Raw genomic sequence first — 21607 nt, 5'->3', positions numbered from 1 at the left:
CTCCCCCCTGCAACCACCCCACAACAGTCCCCAGAGTGTGATGTTCCCCTTCCTGTGTCCATGTGTTCTCATTGTTCAATTCCCATCTGCGAGTGAGAACATGTGGTGTTTGGATTTTTGTCCTTGCGATAGTTTACTGAGAATCACGATTTCCAGTTTCATCCATGTCCCTACAAAGGACATGAACTCATCATTTTTTATGGCTGCATAGTATTCCATGGTGGATATGTGCCACATTTTCTTAATCCAGTCTATCGTTGTTGGACATTTGGGTTGGTTCCAGGTCTTTGCTATCATGAATAGTGCTGCAATAAACATACGTGTGCATGTGTCTTTATAGCAGCATGATTTATAGTCCTCTGGGTATATACCCAGTAATGGGATGGCTGGGTCAAATGGCATTTCTACTTCTAGATCCCTGAGGAATCGCGCCACACTGACTTCCACAATGGTTGAACTAGTTTACAGTCCCACCAACAGTGTAAAAGTGTTCCTATTTCTCCACATCCTCTCCAGCACCTGTTGTTTCCTGATTTTTTAATGATGGCCATTCTAATTGGTGTGAGATGGTATCTCATTGTGGTTTTGATTTGCATTTCTCTGATGGCCAGTGATGATGAGCATTTTTTAATGTGTTTTTTGGCTGCATAAATGTCTTCTTTTGAGAAGTGTGTGTTCATGTCCTTTGCCCACTTTTTGATGGGGTTGTTTTTTTCTTGTAAATTTGTTTGAGTTCATTGTAGATTCTGGATATTAGCCCTTTGTCAGATGAGTAGGTTGTGAAAATTTTCTCCCATTTTGTAGGTTGCCTGTTCACTCTGATGGTAGTTTCTTTTGCTGTGCAGAAGCTCTTTAGTTTAATGAGATCCCATTTGTCAATTTTGGCTTTTGTTGCCATTGCTTTTGGTGTTTTAGACATGAAGTCCTTGCCCATGCCTATGTCCTGGATGGTAATGCCTAGGTATTCTTCTAGGGTTTTTATGGTTTTAGGTCTAACATGTAAGTCTTTAATCTATCTTGAATTAATTTTTGTATAAGGTGTAAGGAAGGGATCCAGTTTCAGCTTTCTACATATGGCTAGCCAGTTTTCCCAGCACCATTTATTAAATAGAGAATCCTTTCCCCATTGCTTGTTTTTGTCAGGTTTGTCAAAGATCAGATCGTTGTAGATATGCGGCATTATTTCTGAGGGCTCTGTTCTGTTCCATTGGCCTATATCTCTGTTTTGGTACCAGTACCATGCTGTTTTGGGTACTGTAGCCTTGTAGTATAGTTTGAAGTCAGGTAGCGTGATGCCTCCAGCTTTGTTCTTTTGGCTTAGGATTGACTTGGCGATGCAGGCTCTTTTTTGGTTCCATATGAATTTTAAAGCAGTTTTTTCCAATTCTGTGAAGAAAGTCATTGGTAGCTTGATGGGGATGGCATTGAATCTATAGATTACCTTGGACAGTATGGCCATTTTCATGATATTGATTCTTGCTATCCATGAGCATGGAATGTTCTACCATTTGTTTGTATCCTCTTTTATTTCATTGAGCAGTGGTTTGTAGTTCTCCTTGAAGAGGTCCTTCATGTCCTTGTAAGTTGGATTCCTAGGTATTTTATTCTCTTTGAAGCAACTGTGAATGGGAGTTCACTCATGATTTGGCTCTCTGTTTGTTATTGGTGTATGAGAATGCTTGTGATTTTTGTACATTGATTTTGTATCCTGAGACTTTGGTGAAGTTGCTTATCAGCTTAAGGAGATTTTGGGCTGAGACAATGGGGTTTTCTAGATATACAATCATGTCATCTGCAAACAGGCACAATTTGACTTCCTCTTTTCCTAATTGAATACCCTTTATTTCCTTCTCCTGCCTAATTGCCCTGGCCAGAACTTCCAACACTATGCTGAATAGGAGTGGCGAGAGAGGGCATCCCTGTCTTGTACCAGTTCAAAGGGAATGCTTCCAGTTTTTTCACATTCAGTATGATACTGGCTGTGGGTTTGTCATAGATAGCTCTTATGATTTTGAGATACGTCCCATCGATACCTAATTTATTGAGAGTTTTTAGCATGAAGGGTTGTTGAATTTTGTCAAAGGCATTTTCTGCGTCTATTGAGAAAATCATGTGGTTTTTGTCTTTGGTTCTGTTTATATGCTGGATTACATTTATTGATTTGCATATGGTGACCCAGCCTTGCATCCCAGGGATGAAGCCCACTTGATCATGGTGGATAAGCTTTTTGATGTGCTGCTGGATTCGGTTTGCCAGTATTTTACTGAGGATTTCTGCATCAATGTTCATCAAGGATATTGGTCAAAAATTCTCTTTTTTGGTTGTGTCTCTGCCAGGCTTTGGTATCAAGATGATGCTGGCCTCATAAAATGAGTTAAGGAGGATTCCCTCTTTTTCTATTGATTGGAATAGTTTCAGAAGGAATGGTACCAGTTCCTCCTTGTACCTCTGGTAGAATTCAGCTGTGAATCCATCTGTTCCTGGACTCTTTTTGGTTGGTAAGCTATTGATTATTGCCACAATTTCAGAGCCTGTCATTGGTCTATTCAGAGATTCAACTTCTTCCTGGTTTAGTCTTGGGAGGGTGTATTTGTCAAGGAATTTATCCATGTCTTCTAGATTTTCTAGTTTATTTGTGTAGAGGTGTTTGTAGTATTCTCTGATGGTAGTTTGTATTTCTGTGGGATCGGAGGTGATATGCCCTTTACCATTTTTTATTGCATCTATTTGATTCTTCTCTCTTTTCTTCTTTATTAGTCTTGCTAGCAGTCTATCAATTTTTATTGATCCTTTCAAAAAACCAGCTCCTAGATTCATTAATTTTTTGAAGGGTTTTTTGTGTCTCTATTTCCTTCAGTTCTGCTCTGATTTTAGTTATTTCTTGCCTTCTGCTAGCTTTTGAATGTGTTTGCTCTTGCTTTTCTGGTTCTTTTAATTGTGATGTTAGGGTGTCAATTTTGGATCTTTCCTGCTTTCTCTTGTGGGCATTTAGTGCTATAAATTTCCCTATACACACTGCTTTGAGTGTGTCCCAGAGATTCTGGTATGTTGTGTCTTTGTTCTCGTTAGTTTCAAAGAACATCTTTATTTCTGCCTTCATTTCTTTATGTACCCAGTAGTCATTCAGGAGCAGGTTGTTCAGTTTCCATGTAGTTGAGCTGTTTTGAGTGAGTTTCTTGATCCTGAGTTCTAGTTTGATTGCACTGTGGTCTGAGAGACAGTTTGTTATAATTTCTGTTCTTTTACATTTGCTGAGGAGAGCTTTACTTCCAACTATGTGGTCAATTTTGGAATAGGTGTGGTGTGGTGCTGAAAAAAATGTATATTCTGCTGATTTGGGGTGGAGAGTTCTGTAGATGTCTATTAGGTCTGCTTGGTGCAGAGCTGAGTTCAATTCCTGGGTATCCTTGTTAACTTTCTGTCTCGTTGATCTGTCTAATGTTGACAGTGGGGTGTTAAAGTCTCCCATTATTATTCTGTGGGAGTCTAAGTCTCTTTGTAGGTCACTCAGGACTTGCTTTATGAATCTGGGTGCTCCTGTATTGGCTGCATGTATATTTAGGATAGTTAGCTCTTCTTGTTGAATTGATCCCTTTACCATTATGTAATGGCCTTCTTTGTCTCTTTTGATCTTTGTTGGTTTAAAGTCTGTTTTATCAGAGACTAGGATTGCAACTCCTGCCTTTTTTTGTTTTCCATTTGCTTGGTAGATCTTCCTCCATCCTTTTATTTTGAGCCTGTGTGTGTCTGTGCACATGAGATGGGTCTCCTGAATACAGCACACTGATGGGTCTTGACTCTTTATCCAATTTGCCAGTCTGTGTCTTTTAATTGGAGCATTTAGTGCATTTACATTTAAGGTTAATATTGTTATGTGTGAATTTGATCCTGTCATTATGAGGTTAGCTGGTTATTTTGCTCGTTAGTTGGTGCAGTTTCTTCCTAGCCTTGATGGTCTTCACAATTTGGCATGATTTTGCAGTGGCTGGTACCAGTTGTTCCTTTCCATGTTTAGTGCTTCCTTCCGGAGCTCTTGTAGGGCAGGCCTGGTGGTGACAACATCTCTCAGCATTTGCTTGTCTGTAAAGGATTTTATTTCTCCTTCACTTATGAAGCTTAGTTTGGCTGGATATGAAATTCTGGGTTGAAAATTCTTTTCTTTAAGAATGTTGAATATCGGCTCCCACTCTCTCCTGGCTTGTAGAGTTTCTGCTGAGAGATCAGCTGTTAGTCTGCTGGGCTTCCCTTTGTGGGTAACCTGACCTTTCTCTCTGGCTGCCCTTAACATTTTTTCCTTCATTTCCACTTTGGTGTATCTGACAATTATGTGTCTTGGGGTTGCTCTTCTTGAGGAGTATCTTTGTGGCGTTCTCTGTATTTCCTGAATCTGAATGTTGGCCTGCCTTGCTAGATTGGGGAAGTTCTCCTGGATAATATCCTGCAGAGTATTTTCCAACTTGGTTCCATTCTCCCCATCAGTTTCAGGTACACCAATCAGACGTAGATTTGGTCTTTTCACATAGTCCTATATTTCTTGGAGGCTTTGTTCGTTTCCTTTTTTTCTTTTTTCTCTAAACTTCCCTTCTCGCTTCATTTCATTCGTTTCATCTTCCATCACTGATACCCTTTCTTCTAGTTGATCGCATCGGCTACTGAGGCTTCTGCATTCTTCACATAGTTCTCAAGCCTTGGCTTTCAGCTCCATCAGCTCCTTTAAGCACTTCTCTGTATTGGTTATTCTAGTTATACATTCGTCTAAATTTTTTTCAAAGTTTTTAACTTCTTTGCCTTTGATTTGAATTTCCTCCTGTAGCTTGGAGTAGTTTGATCATCTGAAGCCTTCTTCTCTCAACTCGTCAAAGTCATTCTCCGTCCAGCTTTGTTCCATTGCTGGTGAGGAACTGTTTTCCTTTGGAGGAGGAGAGGTGCTCTGCTTTTTATAGTTTCCAGTTTTTCTGCTCTGTTTTTTCCTCATCTTTGGGGTTTGATCTACTTTTGGTCTTTGATGATGGTGATGTACAGATGGGTTTTTGGTGTGGATGTCCTTTCTGTTTGTTAGTTTTCCTTCTAACAGACAAGACCCTCAGCTGCAGGTCTGTTGGAGTTTGCTAGAGGTCCACTCCAGACCCTGTTTGCCTGGGTATCAGCAGCGGTACCTGCAGAACAGCGGATTTTTGTGAATCGCGAATGCTGCTGTCTGATCATTCCTCTGGAAGTTTTGTCTTAGAGGAGTACCCGGCCGTGTGAGGTGTCAGTCTGCCCCTACTGGGGGGTGCCTCCCAGTTAGGCTGCTCGGGGGTCAAGGGTCAAGGACCCACTTGAGGAGGCAGTCTGCTCATTCTCAGATTTCTAGCTGCATGGTGGAAGAACCACTACTCTCTTCAAAGCTGTCAGACAGGGACATTTAAGTCTGCAGGGGTTACTGTTGTTTCTGTGTCTGTGCCCTGCCCGCAGAGGTGGAGCCTACAGAGGCAGGCAGGCCTCCTTGAGCTGTGGTGGGCTCCACCCAATTTGAGCTTCCTGGCTGCTTTGTTTACCTAAGCAAGCCTGGGAGACGGCGGGCGCCCCTATCCCAGCCTCGCTGCTGCCTTGCAGTTTGATCTCAGACTGCTGTGCTAGCAATCAGCGAGACTCCGTGGGCACAGGACCCTCCTAGCCAGATGCGGGGTATAATCTCCTGGTGTGCCGTTTTTTAAGCCCGTCGGAAAAGCGCAGTATTAGGGTGGGAATGACCCAATTTTCCAGGTGCCGTCTGTCAACGCTTTGACTAGGAAAGGGAACTCCCTGACCCCTTGCGCTTCCCGAGTGAGGCAATGCCTTGCCCTACTTTGGCTCGTGCATGGTGCACTACACCCACTGTCCTGCGCCCACTGTCTGGCACTCCCTAGTGAGATGAACCCGGTACCTCAGATGGAAATGCAGAAATCACTCATCTTCTGCGTCACTCACACTGGGAGCTGTAGACCGGAGCTGTTCCTATTCAGCCATCTTGGCTCCACCCCTCGATTCTGGATATATTTTAAAGGTAGAGCCAGTGGGAGTTCCTGATAGCCTTGATGTGGAGAATCAGAGAAAGAGAGTAGTGGTGTGCGACCCACAGGTTTTGGGTGTCAACGACTGGACATTCAGTCTACTTAGGCTGTTAGGCAGTTGAGTTTTGAATATGTTCATTGTAAGATGTCTACCTGACAGTAAGTGGAGATGTCCATTAGACAGTTTGAACAAGTCTAGATTTCAGCAAAAAGGTTGAAAATGTAAATTTGAGATATAACAACATATTTGGTATTTAAAGCCCTGAAACATAGATGAGATCATCAAGGAAGTGAGAATAGTGAAGTAAAAACTGGACCTTGGGGCACTCCAGGGTCAAAAGGTCAGGAAACAGAACGTGGAATTGGGAAAAAAGTGAACTGCAAAGGAGTGACCAGTGAGGAAGGAGAAAAAGCAGGAGAATACAGTGTCTTGCAAGCCAAGGTAAGAATGTGATTCTACTTTCTGAAGTGGTAAACCACTATGTCCAATGTTACTGATGGTACAAAAATGACAAAGACTGAAAACTGACCACTGGAGTTCGTAATGAGGATGTCATTGGTGAGCACTCCAGAACACTGACAGGTTTTTTTGCTATCATTTTTAAGCAGATCATGGGAAAGTTGGCAGCTATGCCATTTCCCTTAAGCATGCATTTGGATAAAACTACTGCCAATGAGATGAAAAGTTGAAGTTGACTGGATGTCAAATGTAACATACCAGATCAAAGACACTCCCACAATTTCAATTTCTTATTTAAGCCAATTAGCCTTCTAATTAAAATTTACTTTTGAACTGGGCTGAAATATATGTAGTCTTTAGAGTATCCTAAAGGAGGTTTTGATTTCTACTTGTTCACTGCATTCAGGAATCCCCAGCCAGTGGAGCCTTTGGTGGCACCATGCCTTGTTAACAGGCAACCTGAAGTGACAGACACAGAACTCTGCTCTGATTTTGCTTCTTTGGGGCAGCATCATTCCTTATATGTGACTGGTTGATGCAGGCCATATCCTATGAGTCAGCCCAGTTTTGCAGGGTCAGAACTTTATAGAGTAAAACACTGGGGGAAGCGGTTGCACAGTGCACACAATTTATTAACACCAATGATGCTTTCTCCCATTGTTTTAATAAGCTTATAGAACTTCTCAGATTTGTGTTTGTAGAAATAAGAAAAAGAAAATGGAGAAAGGCCTCTCAGGCACATAGAGGGGACTTCCAACCAATTCTTGTTTGGATATCTCAATCGCCATATTTTTTTGAAATGATTAATTAAAGTTCATTGATTAAACTTCAAACTATAAAGAAACCATTTCATTTTCATGTATTATTTGAGATCTCATTTTTCCCCTTGATTTGGTCACCAATTTCTGCATGAAATAATGAGACACATGATACTTTGTAAAGATTACTTTTTACATCATATATGTAAAAAATAAATCAAAATTGGCAAATGTTGGTGTTTGCTTTGGCTGCCATAACAAAATATCATAGACTAGGTGGTTTAAACAACAGAACTTTACCTCTCACAGTTGTGGAGGCTGGGAAGTCCAACATCAAGGTGCCAGCTGTTTCAGTTCCTGTGAGTGCTCTTTTCCTGGTTTGCAGACAGGCACCATCTTGCTGTGTGCTCAAATGGCCTTTCTTGGTGTATGTGCCTGAAGAGAGAGAGAACAAGCTCCCTGCTATCTCTTCTTATAAGGGCACTATTGTCATCAGGAGGGCTTCAGCCTCATGACCTCATCTAGCCCTAATTAGCTCCCCAGTGCCCCATCTCCAATTACTATCACACGAGGGTTAGGGCTTCAACATATGAATTTGGGGAGACACATACATCCACTCCAAACACAAATGTAACACCAAACAAGGCAACAAAGTTGCATGCAAACTTTCTTTGTGTACTTTTCAAATAGAGGAGGTCTAAACTTTTCATCAAGTGATCAAAGGTTAATAACTACTGATGAAAGAGTTCAGGGCCTTTTTAAAAATGGGCCTCAGATGCACAGAATTATATTACCAGTGAATTACTCTAGAAAATATCTCTTGCATTACTATTCATATATAGTTTTACTTCAGTGACATGATAGTGATTGTTTAACACCAACTGGCTCTCTTTGGGAAGGATGTACTGACTTGTATACATGTCCAATTTCTGTAGTTTAAATACTCCCATCATGGCCCAGTTCCGGCTACCAATGTGAAGTCACTTGGAGCTGGGAGAGGATGCATACAATGGACTATTGGAAGCCCCTGGAAGTTGGCTGCAGCACACCACTGCCTTATCTACATGCCGACTAATCCTGTTTCTGCCTGAAACCAGTAAATTTAAAAATAGAAATAAAATAGAAAAGGAAATTGGAAAGGCAATTTTAAAATATTACAGAATATGGCTCTTCACCATCTTTTCTCTTCCCATGGAGCTGTCGCCATGAAGGTCGAGCTGTGCAGTTTTAGCGGGTACAAGATCTATCCCGGACACGAGAGGCGCTATGCCAGGACCGACAGGAAGGTTTTCCAGTTTCTTAATGCAAAATGCGAGTCGGCGTTCCTTTCCAAGAGGAATCCTCGGCAGATAAACTGGACTGTCCTCTACAGAAGGAAGCACAAAAAGGGAGAGTCGGAAGAAATTCAAAAGAGAAGAACCCGCCCAGCAGTCAAATTCCAGAGGGCCATTACTGGTGCATCTCTTGCTGATGTAATGGCCAAGAGGAATCAGAAACCTGAAGTTAGAAAGGCTCAATGAGAACAAGCTATCAGGGCTGCTAAGGAGGCAAAAAAGGCTAAGCAAGCATCTAAAAAGACTGCAATGGCTGCTGCTAAGGCACCTACAAAGGCAGCACCTAAGCAAAAGTTTGTGAAGCCTGTGAAAGTTTCAGCTCCCCGAGTTGGTGGAAAACGCTAAACTGGCAGATTAGATTTTTAAATAAAGATTGGATTAGAATATGTTTTCAAAACTAAAAAAAAAGTGCCACAAAAAATTTTAGGAATTGAGCAGGACAGGAAACAAATAATGGAATATGCATGAAATGTGAGCATATGTCATTGTGTTATTTAATTCTCACAATTCTGTAGAACAGGTATTAATCCTTATCTTAAAATGATGAATGTAAGTTCAGAGATTATTCATTAGGCCAGAATCACATAGACAAATATTAGAGTCTACCAGATCTACCTGACTATAAAACCCACTCTCTCTCTCTCTCTCTCTCTCTCTCCCCCCAAACCAATGTCTGGAAGCTTTAGAATATTGTCCATGAATGAGTAATATAAATTCTGGTGTGTTAATCACTGTATCAGTGGCATAATACTGGTATATTAATTACCTCTGAATTATAAATCATTAAATTTAAGAAATCATTTTGCTGGTCTCATTTTTGTAACTTATTCATTCTCCTTAGATAATATGTATTCTTCAAAATTATAAAACCCTTTATCAGTACTTTTAGTCAGATCATCTTGACTTGACACTCTGAAAGAACATTATGGAAGGAGAAAATGTAATTTGTGTCCTTTTTAACAATACCTGCTTTTGCATTCACCTCAAGGCTACTACATGTACATTGAGGCCTCCCACATGGTGTATGGACAAAAAGCACGCCTCTTGTCCAGGCCTCTGCGAGGAGTCTCCGGAAAACACTGCTTGACCTTTTTCTACCACATGTATGGAGGGGGCACTGGCCTGCTGAGTGTTTATCTGAAAAAGGAAGAAGACAGTGAGGAGTCCCTCTTATGGAGGAGAAGAGGTGAACAGAGCATTTCCTGGCTACGAGCACTGATTGAATACAGCTGTGAGAGGCAACATCAGGTAAGCCAACAGAGATAAGAACTAAGCAATGGAAAACGTGTAGGAGCTTCTGATGTTCTTTCTTATTCTGCTACCAAACAGAATATTTTGTTCTTTTTCAGGGTCATAAAGGCAGGATTAAGAGGGAGTAAACATAATTAGGCTATACATTGATTAAATCTAAGCAGTGACAGGGAGAGAAAGCTTTGAGAATTTATGCATAAAGTGATTTTCTTGCTATTCTATGATAAAAGTATATCTATTTTTGTCTTGATACATTATGGGTGTCAAGTATATTTCTATGTATCATGCAAATCTCCAAAACAAAGTCTTTTCTTCTAAATATGGTATTACCTAATTAGTTGCAGCTGCATCTTTTACTGCATCATTACCCACAAACATCTAAGAGCTTTTGCCTTAAGCCTCTATTTAACAGTGAGTATGGTCCAGAGTAAGTTTTATTTTTTTTTAATGCCTCTGCCTCCATCACTGCATTGATGCAAAAGAAACTGAGAGACTCGATCCTCAGTCCTGGGTCTCCCCCAGGTCCTCTCATGTGCTATAGAAGATGTCCATCCTAGATGCTCTCTATCATAAAGGAATCTGGGCAGCAATAGAAACATCCTTTTAAATTCTAGTAGGTAGGGGCTGAAAAGCCAGTCTAGCCTGGAGAACCACACCTGCCTTCTGAGAGCCAGATTTTACCTGCCTACCATGAGCCAAAGCTCCAGAAAGCTGTGGGAGATAACCTTCAGATTTCTGACTGTTCTTAAAATTGCTCTGTAGAATTCTCAAAAGTGTGACCTCCAACTAAAGGCACACCTTCCTACTCATTCTTACTTCTGGCTGATAAACCTCCTGGACCAGCAGTCTGCGTCTTTCACCACTGGCTGCCTTGTCTAAACCCAGATCTTCCTGGGAAGAGATATCCAAATTAAGGGTTTTATTTTGCACCAACCTATGACCAAAAATAATTTTCTACAGATATAAATGGGAAGGAATTGCGGAAGCTCAGACGGCCAAGTTGCAGTGCAGTCAAAGGTGCTACATTGTTAAAGAGCAAATGACAGGGAAGATGAGCCACTATCTGGGAAAGGCCCATTATCCCAACATGTATAAACATCTAGACATTTGGCAAAGAATAACAGGTAGCTTCAGGAATAATTTTATACTGATTTAATGTCTGTTCAAAAGAAGAAAGTGGATGGCTCACGAACTTACTAATATAATTGATCATTATTCAGAGATGGTGGATTAATTTTGTTAGGCTATTGGGGTACTCCTTCTGTATTCAAATGGTTCTCAAAGTTTGGTCCAGGTACCAGCAGCATCAGCAATACCTGAAATGCAAATTCACTTAAAATGCAAATTCTCCGGTCCTACTTTAAAACGAATGAATCAGAAACTGAGGATTTGGGGACCCCAGAAATCTGTTTTAATAAGCCCTCCAGATGAATCTGATGCATGCTAAAGATAAAGAATCTCTATGCTAGACTAAATGAATCTAAATCTTTGGGGGTGACACCTAAGCATTGATTTTTTGTTTAACTCTCAAGCGATACTGATGCACAAGTGCTCTAAGATTTGAGTTCTGGAGACAGGTAACTTCTCAGCATCTAGGCCTTGGGGATCAGGCACATGGCCTTGCATATAATAGACTTACTGGGGTGGTAGTTATTTGAAATGTTTTTTGAGTACAGAGTAGTGTGGCATCTGAAATGGCATTTAGGGCTCTTCAAATGATGCAGAATAGCCCTGGAGACTTCCAGCTCACAGTCTGGGAAGAAGACTCTAGAATCCTCCCCCTTGGCTTAGAATGGAACAGATAAGAATCTCCTCTGGGTTAGTGATTCCCTCAGGAATCCAAATGATGGCAGGGAGACCAGGCTGAACTAGTTGCTCCAAAACATCCTAGTGTCTAATAGATACACTCATGTGCACATAGATCAGCCGTCTGCTACATACCAGGCACTTACAGTGCTAAGAGCTGTAAGTTCTTTCAAGTGATCCTATTTCCCCATTTTACAGGTGGGGAAAAGTAAATGTCTGGCTGATAAGTGGCTGAATGAGAACCAGGTCTGCATGGTTCCAAAGTTTGTATCCCTAAGCCACTGTTCTACACTGCCTCCCACCATAGAAGTTCGAAAATAATCCTCATTGGCCTGATGGTCACAAGCACTGCATGATTTTGGAGATATCTTTTATCTCTGAGAGAGTTTATACATTCTCAAAATGGGGTAATAATTCCTAGTCAGCTGTGCTGACATTGCCAGTTAGACAGTCAAAGGAGATTATGTATGTGAAAGGGTTTTATAAACTTTAAAGTATCAAAATAAGATATTAACACTGTTCTAACAATATATTCTCACCTAAGTCTCCCTAGTCACTAATTCATATCACTATGGCAGAACTGGTATTCTCAACAGCTACATCAGGCATCCAGCTCCTGTTGTTTGAGACCAAAATATCTCATCTCAATAAGTATGTGTTGTCCATTTACTATTCTAGGTGCTGAAGATACTACAATGAATGTAATATATGAAGTTCTTATTTGTTTGGAATTTACATTCTAGTGGGGAGGAGGTAGAAAATGCAAGCCAAGGCCAGGCACAGTGGCTCACATCTGTAATCCCAGCACTTTGGGAGGCTGAGGTGGGAGGATTGCTTGAGGCCAGGAGTTTGAGATCAGCCTGGCAACATATTGAGACCCTGTCTCTAAAAAAAAAAAAAAAAAAGCCAAACAACAAATATATATGGAGAGAGAGAGAGAGAAACATCAGATAATAAGTGCTATGAAGAAGTCAAGCTGAGCTCATGGAAGTAGAGAGTAGAATGATGGTTACCAGAGGCTGGGGGAAGCAGGAGCAGGGAATGGGGAGTTGTTGGTCAAAGGCTACGAAGTTTCAGATAGACAAGAGGAATATGTTTTTGAGATTTGTTGAACAGAGGATGACTACAGTCAATAACGTATTGTATATTTCAAAATAAGAGAGTAAATTTCACATCTTATCACAAAAAGTGATAAATAAGTGAGGTGATGGATATGTTAATTAGCTTGAGTTAATCATCCCACATTTTGTGTGTGTGTGTGTGTATGTATATATATATATATATATCACATTGTACCCCATAAAGGTATAAAATTGTGATTTATCAATTAAAAATAATATTAAGAAGAAGAGGAGGGAAAAGAGGAAGAAGAAGTCAAGTTGATCAAGTGGTGAAGTCAAAGAAGTATTGATAATCATGAAAATCCTTAGAAGGTGTGATAAAGAGTTTGAAATTTGTTCCAAAAGCAGTAAGAAGCCATTATACAGCTTTAAGGTAATATTATCTGATTTTGAAATGATCACTCCAGCTACTGTGTGTAAAGTATACTGCAATGGGACAAGGAGACTTTGGGGGCTGCTGGAGTAGCCCTGGCAAGAGGAGTGATGGCTCAGGCTATGCAGCAGAGGTGAGGAGATGTCATCAGAAGCCCACGAGACTTCTTATGTATAGAATGTGGAGTCTGAGGGAAAGGGAGACATCAAGATGACTCCAAAGCTTTTGGCATGAGCAATTGCTAAAATGAATTGAGATATCATTTATTGAGATGAGGAAGACTTGAGACAGAGCAGACCTGGAGTGAGGGCAGTGTGTGCAGGAAGAAAATTAACAGACTTCTGGGGGGACATGTTAAGTTTTTTATGTCTATTAGAAATCCAAATGGTTGTAAGTAAATAATAGGATATGAGATGAGTTCAGGGAAGAGAACAGTTAGGGAAGTAAATCTGTACAGCATGAATGGGGGTGGGCAGGTAGAGATGGTATTTAGAGTGTGATAGTACTGCTGTCATTTGAGATCCTACGGGGAAAATATGTGGGTGGCCTCCTAAAGGCATTCCACTCATTAGATTATCCCTGTGCAAAAAAGAAATGCATCAAACGGCAAATTTTTAATCATGCTCCTTCCTAACGGATTTTTTAGTGCTAAGCAGAAACTGACTCACTATTGATCAAAAGCACAAAATCATTCTATTTCCTTTGGATTCCCTGATTACCCCTCCTCCCCCACTTTCATGACTTTTCCTCCTTGGTTTCTTAGATTTTGATGCCATTGAAGTAAAGTGTTATACAAATTCCCAGCTCACTGAAATATTTACATCAGTCATATTATTAATTATACTGCCTAACAGTTACTAGGAATTTCTATGCACTGCATACTCAGCTAAGACTCAGGTTGGCTGGGTGTGGTGGCTTACACCTATAATCCCAGCACTTTGGGAGGCTGAAGTGAGGGGATTTCTTGAGCCCAGGAGTTTGAGACCAGCCTGGGCAGCATGGCAAAACCCTGTCTCCTCTAAAAATACAAAAATTAGCCAGGTGTGGTGGTGCATGCCTGTAGCCCCAGCTACTAGGGCACCTGAGGCAGGAGGATCACTTGAGCCCAGGAGGCAGAGGTTGCAGTGAGCTGAGATCACACCACTGCACTCCAGCCTGAGAGCAAGACTCTGTCTCAAAAAAAAAAAAAAAAAAAAAAAAAAAAGACTCAGGTCTCCAAATTTTCTTGTTTATGATGCCCGTAGTAATTTTTTCTTGGTGCCACAAGACCAAAAGAAACACCTAACAGCTTCATATATTAAGTATTTGGATTCAAACAACTTAAGTATTTATGTTCTAACAACTTAGTAGCCATCTGAAAAAATACTTAAAATAAAAATTACAATTTTATCTAATTCTTAACCAAAATTATGTACTAATAGAATGTATATACCTGTTGGGCACAAACTTCCCAAACCTTGGAATCAGATTGGATACACTACCCTTATTTTATGTTCCACATTGATTTCTACACAATGCTTGCTTTTAATTGCAGCAGCTACCAAAAAACTCAGCTCTATGAAGATACGTTATCAAAAGGAATACAGGTCAATCCCATGTTAAAACTTTGAATGACATTGAGCTAGCAGCTCACATGCTGTCTGCTAAGTATTGAATATTGCCGTGTTTCCCTTAAAATTTCAAACTATCCACAGCACCCTGTGAATGTACTTGGGCACCCTGGGGCACCTCAGCACACACTTTGGGAACCAAGGACATATATTATCTTATTTAAGCCTACATTTGTTATGTTTATTATCTAAATAAGTATTTGTTCAGTAGCTATTTGATTTGGATAGATTTGGTTAGTCTTAAAGTGCAAAGATAAGTCAGCTTAATCCTATTGTCAATGTAGAAAAAGAAGAGATACTACTACATATTTATAATACAAGGGGGAAATCATAGTACTATAAAATGGTGATCACTACTGTATTAAGAAAATTCAGAGGAGAAAGTTGTATAAAATCAAGTGTTTGGCCAAATCATAGACTATTCAGAATATAATTCCTTCAGGTAATTTTGTTTATTACTCTTTTCATTACAGACTTGAAGGCCAAAAAAACAGATTATATTGTTGTTCAGAGAACCAAAATGCTTATTATCCGCACTCAGGTGTCCTTCTATCTAGATGTGTTAGGACATTTTTTTTTTCCCTCTTCTTGCCATTTATTTGGATTATTTAGTGTTGTGTATTAATCAGGGTTCTCCAGAGAAACCGAACCAGTAGAGGAGAAAGAGACAGACACAGAAGGTGAGAGAGAGAGAGAGAGAGAGATATGAAAGGGGATGTATTATGGAAATTGGCTCATATAATTATGAAGGCTGAGATGTCCCATTGCTATATACAAGCTGGAGAACCAGGAAAGCTGGTACCATAGCTCAGTCCAAATCCCAAGGCCTGAGAACTAGAGAAGCTGATAGTATAACTATTAGTCTGCAGCCAAAGGCCTGAGAACCTAGGGTGCCACTGGTACAATTCCAGAAGTCTGAAGACTGAAGAACCTAGAGTTCTGATGTCCAAGGGCAGAAGCAGACGGGTGTCCCAGTTACAGAAGAGAGAGCAAACTTGCTTCTCCTCTGCCTTTTTGTTCTATCTGCATCCTCAACCAATTTGATGGTCCCCACTCACATTGGATGAGGACAGATCTTCCTTTCTCAGTCCACCAATTCAAACGCCAATCTCTGTCAGAAACACCCTCAGATACATACTGAGAAATAATGCTTTACCAGCGATGTGGGTATCCCTTAACCCAGTCAAGCTGACACCTAAAATCCACCACCATGAGTTGGATCCTTAGAATTTTTATTAACAGTATTTTGCCACCAGTCCATCATTAAAGCATCTTTGAAACATTAATTTCATAACTTTATAAACATATTATTTCATATTCTTTAATTTTAGGGAGGGTTTAAATAAAATTTGTTTAAGGGCTTTCTTTATTTAAATTATAAACTACTCCAATGAAGACTCATTTGCTTATAAAATGAATAGAGCAAATGTGTCTTCTGAACAACTTTCATTACCCATGGGCCTCCCTGGAATATTCAGTAATTTATTAACCATTGTTGGGACAGCCTTAGAGCTGGTTAAGTAATCTAATCTATTTTTCCTACAACCACAATATCTGATCAGTTATTTTCTTCTCAGAATCTGAAGTTATAAAACTGATTCTCTCTTCTGCCTGAGCTGTGTCTTTGATGTCATGGTATTTAACATAAGTGAACCATTATCTTTGGTAAACTTCATTATTACGTTTTTCTGTTCATACATGGGTATCATCAGTCATATTAAATTTTTCCACCTAGTAGCAGAATCAAAGGTAGATTTATGGAGTGCTAAAGGAAATTTAAGTTTCTGAGCCCCTCACTTTCACAGACCCTGTGTGAGTGCTGGGGGATGCTGGGAGAAGTGTTCCAATTGAGAAGAGGAAACCAGGTTACCACCAAGAAGCACATCTAGGCAAGCATTTCTGGGAAATTGCCTAAAGAGATCTCAGAAGACAGGGACCTGAATCTTCAAGGCTTCAGTAATTTATTGTGTTTCTTTAAATTCCAAATAAATATTCTCTTTAATACCTAGATTTCAATTTGTAATTTGGTATCCTTTTCCTTAAAGGGATCCTCAAGAGCAATCTAAGTTTTCATATCTACAAAGCCTGGATCTGCCCTGACCAGCACTGTATTATCAGGATGATTCTATTTCTAAATTCAAACATATTATTCTTTCAGATAATTTTTGAAGCCATTCGAGGAGTATCGATAAGAAGTGATATTGCCATTGATGATGTTAAATTTCAGGCAGGACCCTGTGGAGGTAATATTTTTTCCCAATCATATAAGCTTGACTGAAAATGCACTTTGCAATACTGTCTCAAACTACAAGAATACAAATTAAATATTTTTCTATAATAAAAATACTGTTATTGTATATTTGTCTTTCCTGACAGAAATGGAAGATACAACTCAACAATCATCAGGATATTCTGAGGACTTAAATGAAATTGAGTATTAAGAAGTGATCTGAATTGGATTAACTAGACGAAAACCATACCTCTCTTCAATCAAAATGAAAACAAAGCAAATGAATACTGGACAGTCTTAACAATTTTATAAGTTATAAAATGACTTTAGAGCACCCTCCTTCATTACTTTTGCAAAAACATACTGACTCAGGGCTTTTTTTTTCTTTTTGCATATGACAACTGTTACTAGAAATACAGGCTACTGTTTTTGCATAGATCATTCATTTTAATTTTGGTACCAGTTAAAAATACAAATGTACTATATTGTAGTCATTTTAAAGTACACAAATAAAGGGCACAATCAAAATGAGATGTGCTCATTTAAATCTGCATTCAGTGAATGTATTGGGAGAAAAATAGGTCTTGCGGGTTTCCTTTTGAATTTTAAGTATCATAAATATTTTTAAAGTAAATAATATGGGGTGTCAGTAATATCTGCAGAATGAATGCAGTCTTTCATGCTAATGAGTTAGTCTGGAAAAATAAAGTCTTATTTTCTATGTTTTATTCATAGAAATGGAGTATTAATTTTTAATATTTTCACCATATGTGATAACAAAGAATCTTTCATGAATGTCCAAGGGTAAGTCAGAATTAATGCTGTATTACAAGGCAATTCTACCTTCTTTATTCCCCCTTTGAACTACCTTTGAAGTCACTATGAGCACATGGATAGAAATTGAACTCTTTTTTGTAAAGCAAGCTTAAAATGTTTATGTATACATACCCAGCAATTTTTATAAATGTGTTAAACAATTTTACTGATTTTTATAATAAATATTTTGGTAAGATTTTGAATAATATGAATTCAGGCAGATATACTAAACTGCTTTTTATTTACTTGTTTAGACAATTGTATATATAATGTTTGTGTATCCTAACAGCTGCTATGAAATTATAAAATTACCTAATAAAAATAATTTGAAAATCTTTTCACTAGCAATTAACTCATTTCTACATTATTTGTCTTTATCAGAGTATCTTCACTACATAACTGCAGATTCTAATTTGGATCTCTACTCTGCCACAACAAAATGCTTAAGCCTTTTTATTAGTGACATAAGCACTCTATACATTAATATAATAATTATTACTTTTTTCTCTTAATTCTCCCTTACCTCTATTTTCTCCACTGATACAATAATTTTTATAGCATGCTTTATTTCACATAGACAATCTCAATTTTTTATCTCATTAGAATGTAAACTCTATATCCTAACATAGAGTACAACATTTCTTGCTGTTTTGTTTACTTTTGTATTCTCAGTACCCAGAAAGTGTCTGGTATAGTAAGTGTGCAACAAAAAAATCCTTGAATGAATGAATGTCTTTCCCACTTCTGTGAGATGGAAATATTTTAGCTCTTTCACAGATAAGGAAACAGAGTCTCAAAAGAGTGAAGAAATTACTCAAGATTTTGTATCTGTTAAAAGGAGGAATTTAAGAGTCTGGTCTGATTCAAAGGCTCATACCTCTTAACTATTTTGTGTAGCTAAAAGTCCATTGTTTTCTTGAAGTTGGGAAGGTTTCCCACTCAAGAGTGTCCAAACTTATAAATTAATCTATTAAGAGCATTATCTTCCTGAATGCAAAGAAAACAAAAAATTCTCAGCTACACAAAATAAATATTCTGAAGTTTATGGAGAAAATAAAATTTTATAATAAAACAAAATTTTGCAAATCAAATTCTATTTATGATTAATGGCCTATAGTGGAGGAAATCCCTAAACAGAGCTGAAACATTGGGGAAGGAAGATTTCAAGATGTTGACCTATTCAGCTGCATGCTAGGCCAGGCATCATAATTCCTCCAAAGCATTATTCCTGTTCAGAGCTACAGTTATATTTGCTGAATTAAGGAGTGAAGATGGTATATTCAGGACTCAACATAGTATCTGGTACCTAGTAAGGGGGTTATAATATGTGGTGAGTGATTAAAGTCATTCACCAGCCTCCTTGCTGGTAACATAAATCCATAGTAATAATCACAGCTAACATCTGTTGAATACTATTTTCAGACATTGTTCAAAGGGTCTGTTTCGCTGACACACCTGTGTTCTTATCCTTACAAGGTCGCCTCCTCAACATGCCAGCTCTCCTACCAGCTCCATCCTCAATGTTAATTTACATTCTAGGCAAAGATTCCAAGTTTCTCTCTTTCAAGAGGATTTATTGGCTACCAAAATTGCCTCTAAGATTGCTAAACTGGGAATCCTACTAGGGATGCCAACTTTGGAAACTGGGGGAAAAGAGGTGGGGGTTGGGGTACTGGATATTGGCTTAGGGCAGAAAAGGAGGTAATTCTTACCAGTTGTTGCTAAGAAACAACCTGAAGTTAATCTAAGAGGAAAAAAAGGAGGTGGAAAGTGAGCTGCTTAACTCACCTTACCTCATTTATGCTTCTTTGACAAAATTCAATTGTTTGATGCTTCTTTTCCCTTTCCAGGTTGCCCTTGGCATTCATTTCAACTATATTTCACCTTCATTTTAACTATATTTCACATGGATGAATACATGGAAGGATAGTAAGCACAGTATAGGTTTCTCAGGTTTAGAAATGCCCAGGGAGAAGAAATGTTAGCTAACAGATACTGCTTAACAATTTAAGCCCAGTGTTGGCTTTTATTCCAATTCTCAGCAGCACCTAAACACACAAGTGCTTCAAATAGAAATTGTTTTCTCACACAGATTGCCTTCTCTTCTACAATTTCCTGTCTAGGATGGAGATTATTTGTGTATAGAAGGGAGTGAAGGACTGAATACTGAGAAAATAGTGCCTGTGATGCAGGGACTGGTTTAATACAGAGGAAGAAAAGGTTCAACAAAGATTTCTTGAGAAATCTATGCTCTAGGCATTGCACAGAGCATGGAGGTTACAAAAATGCTCACAGATTAGTGAGGAAGAGAGACAGATAAACCAGTCAACACAGTTCGGAGTGCTAAGTACAAAATGGCCATATGCCCAGGGTGCTATGGGAGGGCCTCTGGGGGGAATCTGACCTGGCAGGGCAGAGGCAGCCTCCTGGCTGCAGCCTAGGGAAAGCAGTGGAAAGCAGCAGCGCCCACTCGCACAATGTCCCTGATGCCTTCATGTCTTCTCTCACAGTCTGAGGGCTAAGACCTGGGCTCTGTGACTTTTTGGTCTCATGCCAGGGACTTGTGTGATTTAACCAGAACTGGAAAAAAAAAAAAACCCTGAGTTTTTGTAACTAATAATTCTAATGACACTGCATTTTCAACATATGGATTACTATAAAGAGGTAATACAGCACAGTGATTAAGGACACTGTTTCTGGATTTATGCTGTCCATTTAAATCTCGTGTCTGCCACTTACAAGCTATGTGACTGAAGGCAAGTCACTTACACCCTCTCTGACTCCTTTTCTTAGTCTGCAAAATGGGGCAAAGACTTATTCCTGCTTCTTAGGGTTGCTGCAAAGATTAAATGAGAATAATATAAGCACCTATAACAGTCTCAGACACACAAAAGCCATTCTAGTTTATAAGGTTTCAGTGAAATTTCAGATATATCATGGTGATTTTTATGTATTCTTTTTCTACAAAGGAATTGTGAGTTTACAGTGCCATCTTAAGGATAAAGCAAACATAATCTTGTCATTTTACCATCTTTTTCTTTATTACTCACAGTACAACTCATTTTGACTAGTGGCTGGGTAATGCTTTCCCCTGTGTTCTTCCCACTCCACTTGCCCCTAGCAAAATCCCACTTGCCCCTAGCAAAATGTACCATTACTAAACTTAACTTCTTGTTTATCTCCTCAAGAATGCTCACTTACTCAGTTTTGTACCCCCACTGCCTAGCATACTCAACAAAGATTTCTGGATTAAATAAATGCTTAGTAAAAAGCATTTCATTTAGTATAAACATGCATGTAGGTTTCAAAAATCACAAGGAATATAATGGTGCTCTTTGAACCATCACAATTTCATTGGTCATTTTAATATATTTGTCCCAACATTACTCTTCCCAGATAATCCCGGCCTCTAACATTTCATAAACGAACCAGGCTGTACCGTGAATACTTGTATATTTAAAAATACACGGTGAATTCAAACCCAAATCAGAAGCCCCACTGGCTATAAAAAAAATATGGCAAGAAAGGGTGGTGGGAAATGGAAAACAGATACATAAAGGCAGGTGAGTGAAACATCACAATGTATACCTATCGATATCATATAAACATATTGCTTATTCAAAAAATTAACAAACATGGCAAGATATATATGCTTAAGAACATGAAGGTATTCTATGTGGCAAAATAAATTATCTAAATGCTGCCCCATTCCCCTATACACATGTGTACACATACACAGGACAAAACATTTAAAAATTCTTGGTGAAATTTGACGACCTTTATTGTAAATGAATACCTAAGCTGGTAAGAAAGTAA

General features: G+C 39.0%; 1 protein-coding gene and 1 pseudogene across 2 annotated transcripts in view; both read left to right on the top strand.

The window, feature by feature from the left end:
* The window catches only part of MAMDC2 (MAM domain containing 2), a 180399-nt gene extending 162080 nt beyond the window's left edge, over positions 1-18319 (top strand). Inside the window, exons 12-14 of one of the 2 annotated variants that reach the window (XM_055272309.2) lie at positions 9573-9832; positions 16904-16988; positions 17122-18319. In XM_055272309.2, the coding sequence (XP_055128284.1) occupies positions 9573-9832; positions 16904-16988; positions 17122-17186 (410 nt within the window). In that variant the 3' untranslated portion in view covers positions 17187-18319. Of the gene's footprint in view, positions 1-9572; positions 9833-16903; positions 16989-17121 lie in introns of those variants that run through there. The other variant, XM_055272311.2, reaches the window with a different exon arrangement.
* LOC129479340 (large ribosomal subunit protein eL24-like) lies at positions 8424-8986 on the top strand (annotated as a pseudogene).
* Positions 18320-21607: the final 3288 nt, after the last annotated feature.

The sequence above is a fragment of the Symphalangus syndactylus genome, chromosome 3 (assembly GCF_028878055.3).
Source record: "Symphalangus syndactylus isolate Jambi chromosome 3, NHGRI_mSymSyn1-v2.1_pri, whole genome shotgun sequence".
NCBI classification, from domain to species: Eukaryota; Metazoa; Chordata; class Mammalia; order Primates; family Hylobatidae; genus Symphalangus; species Symphalangus syndactylus.
The sequence above is the reverse complement of the archived record's forward strand: the minus strand, read 5'-3'. Positions and strand labels throughout refer to the sequence as shown.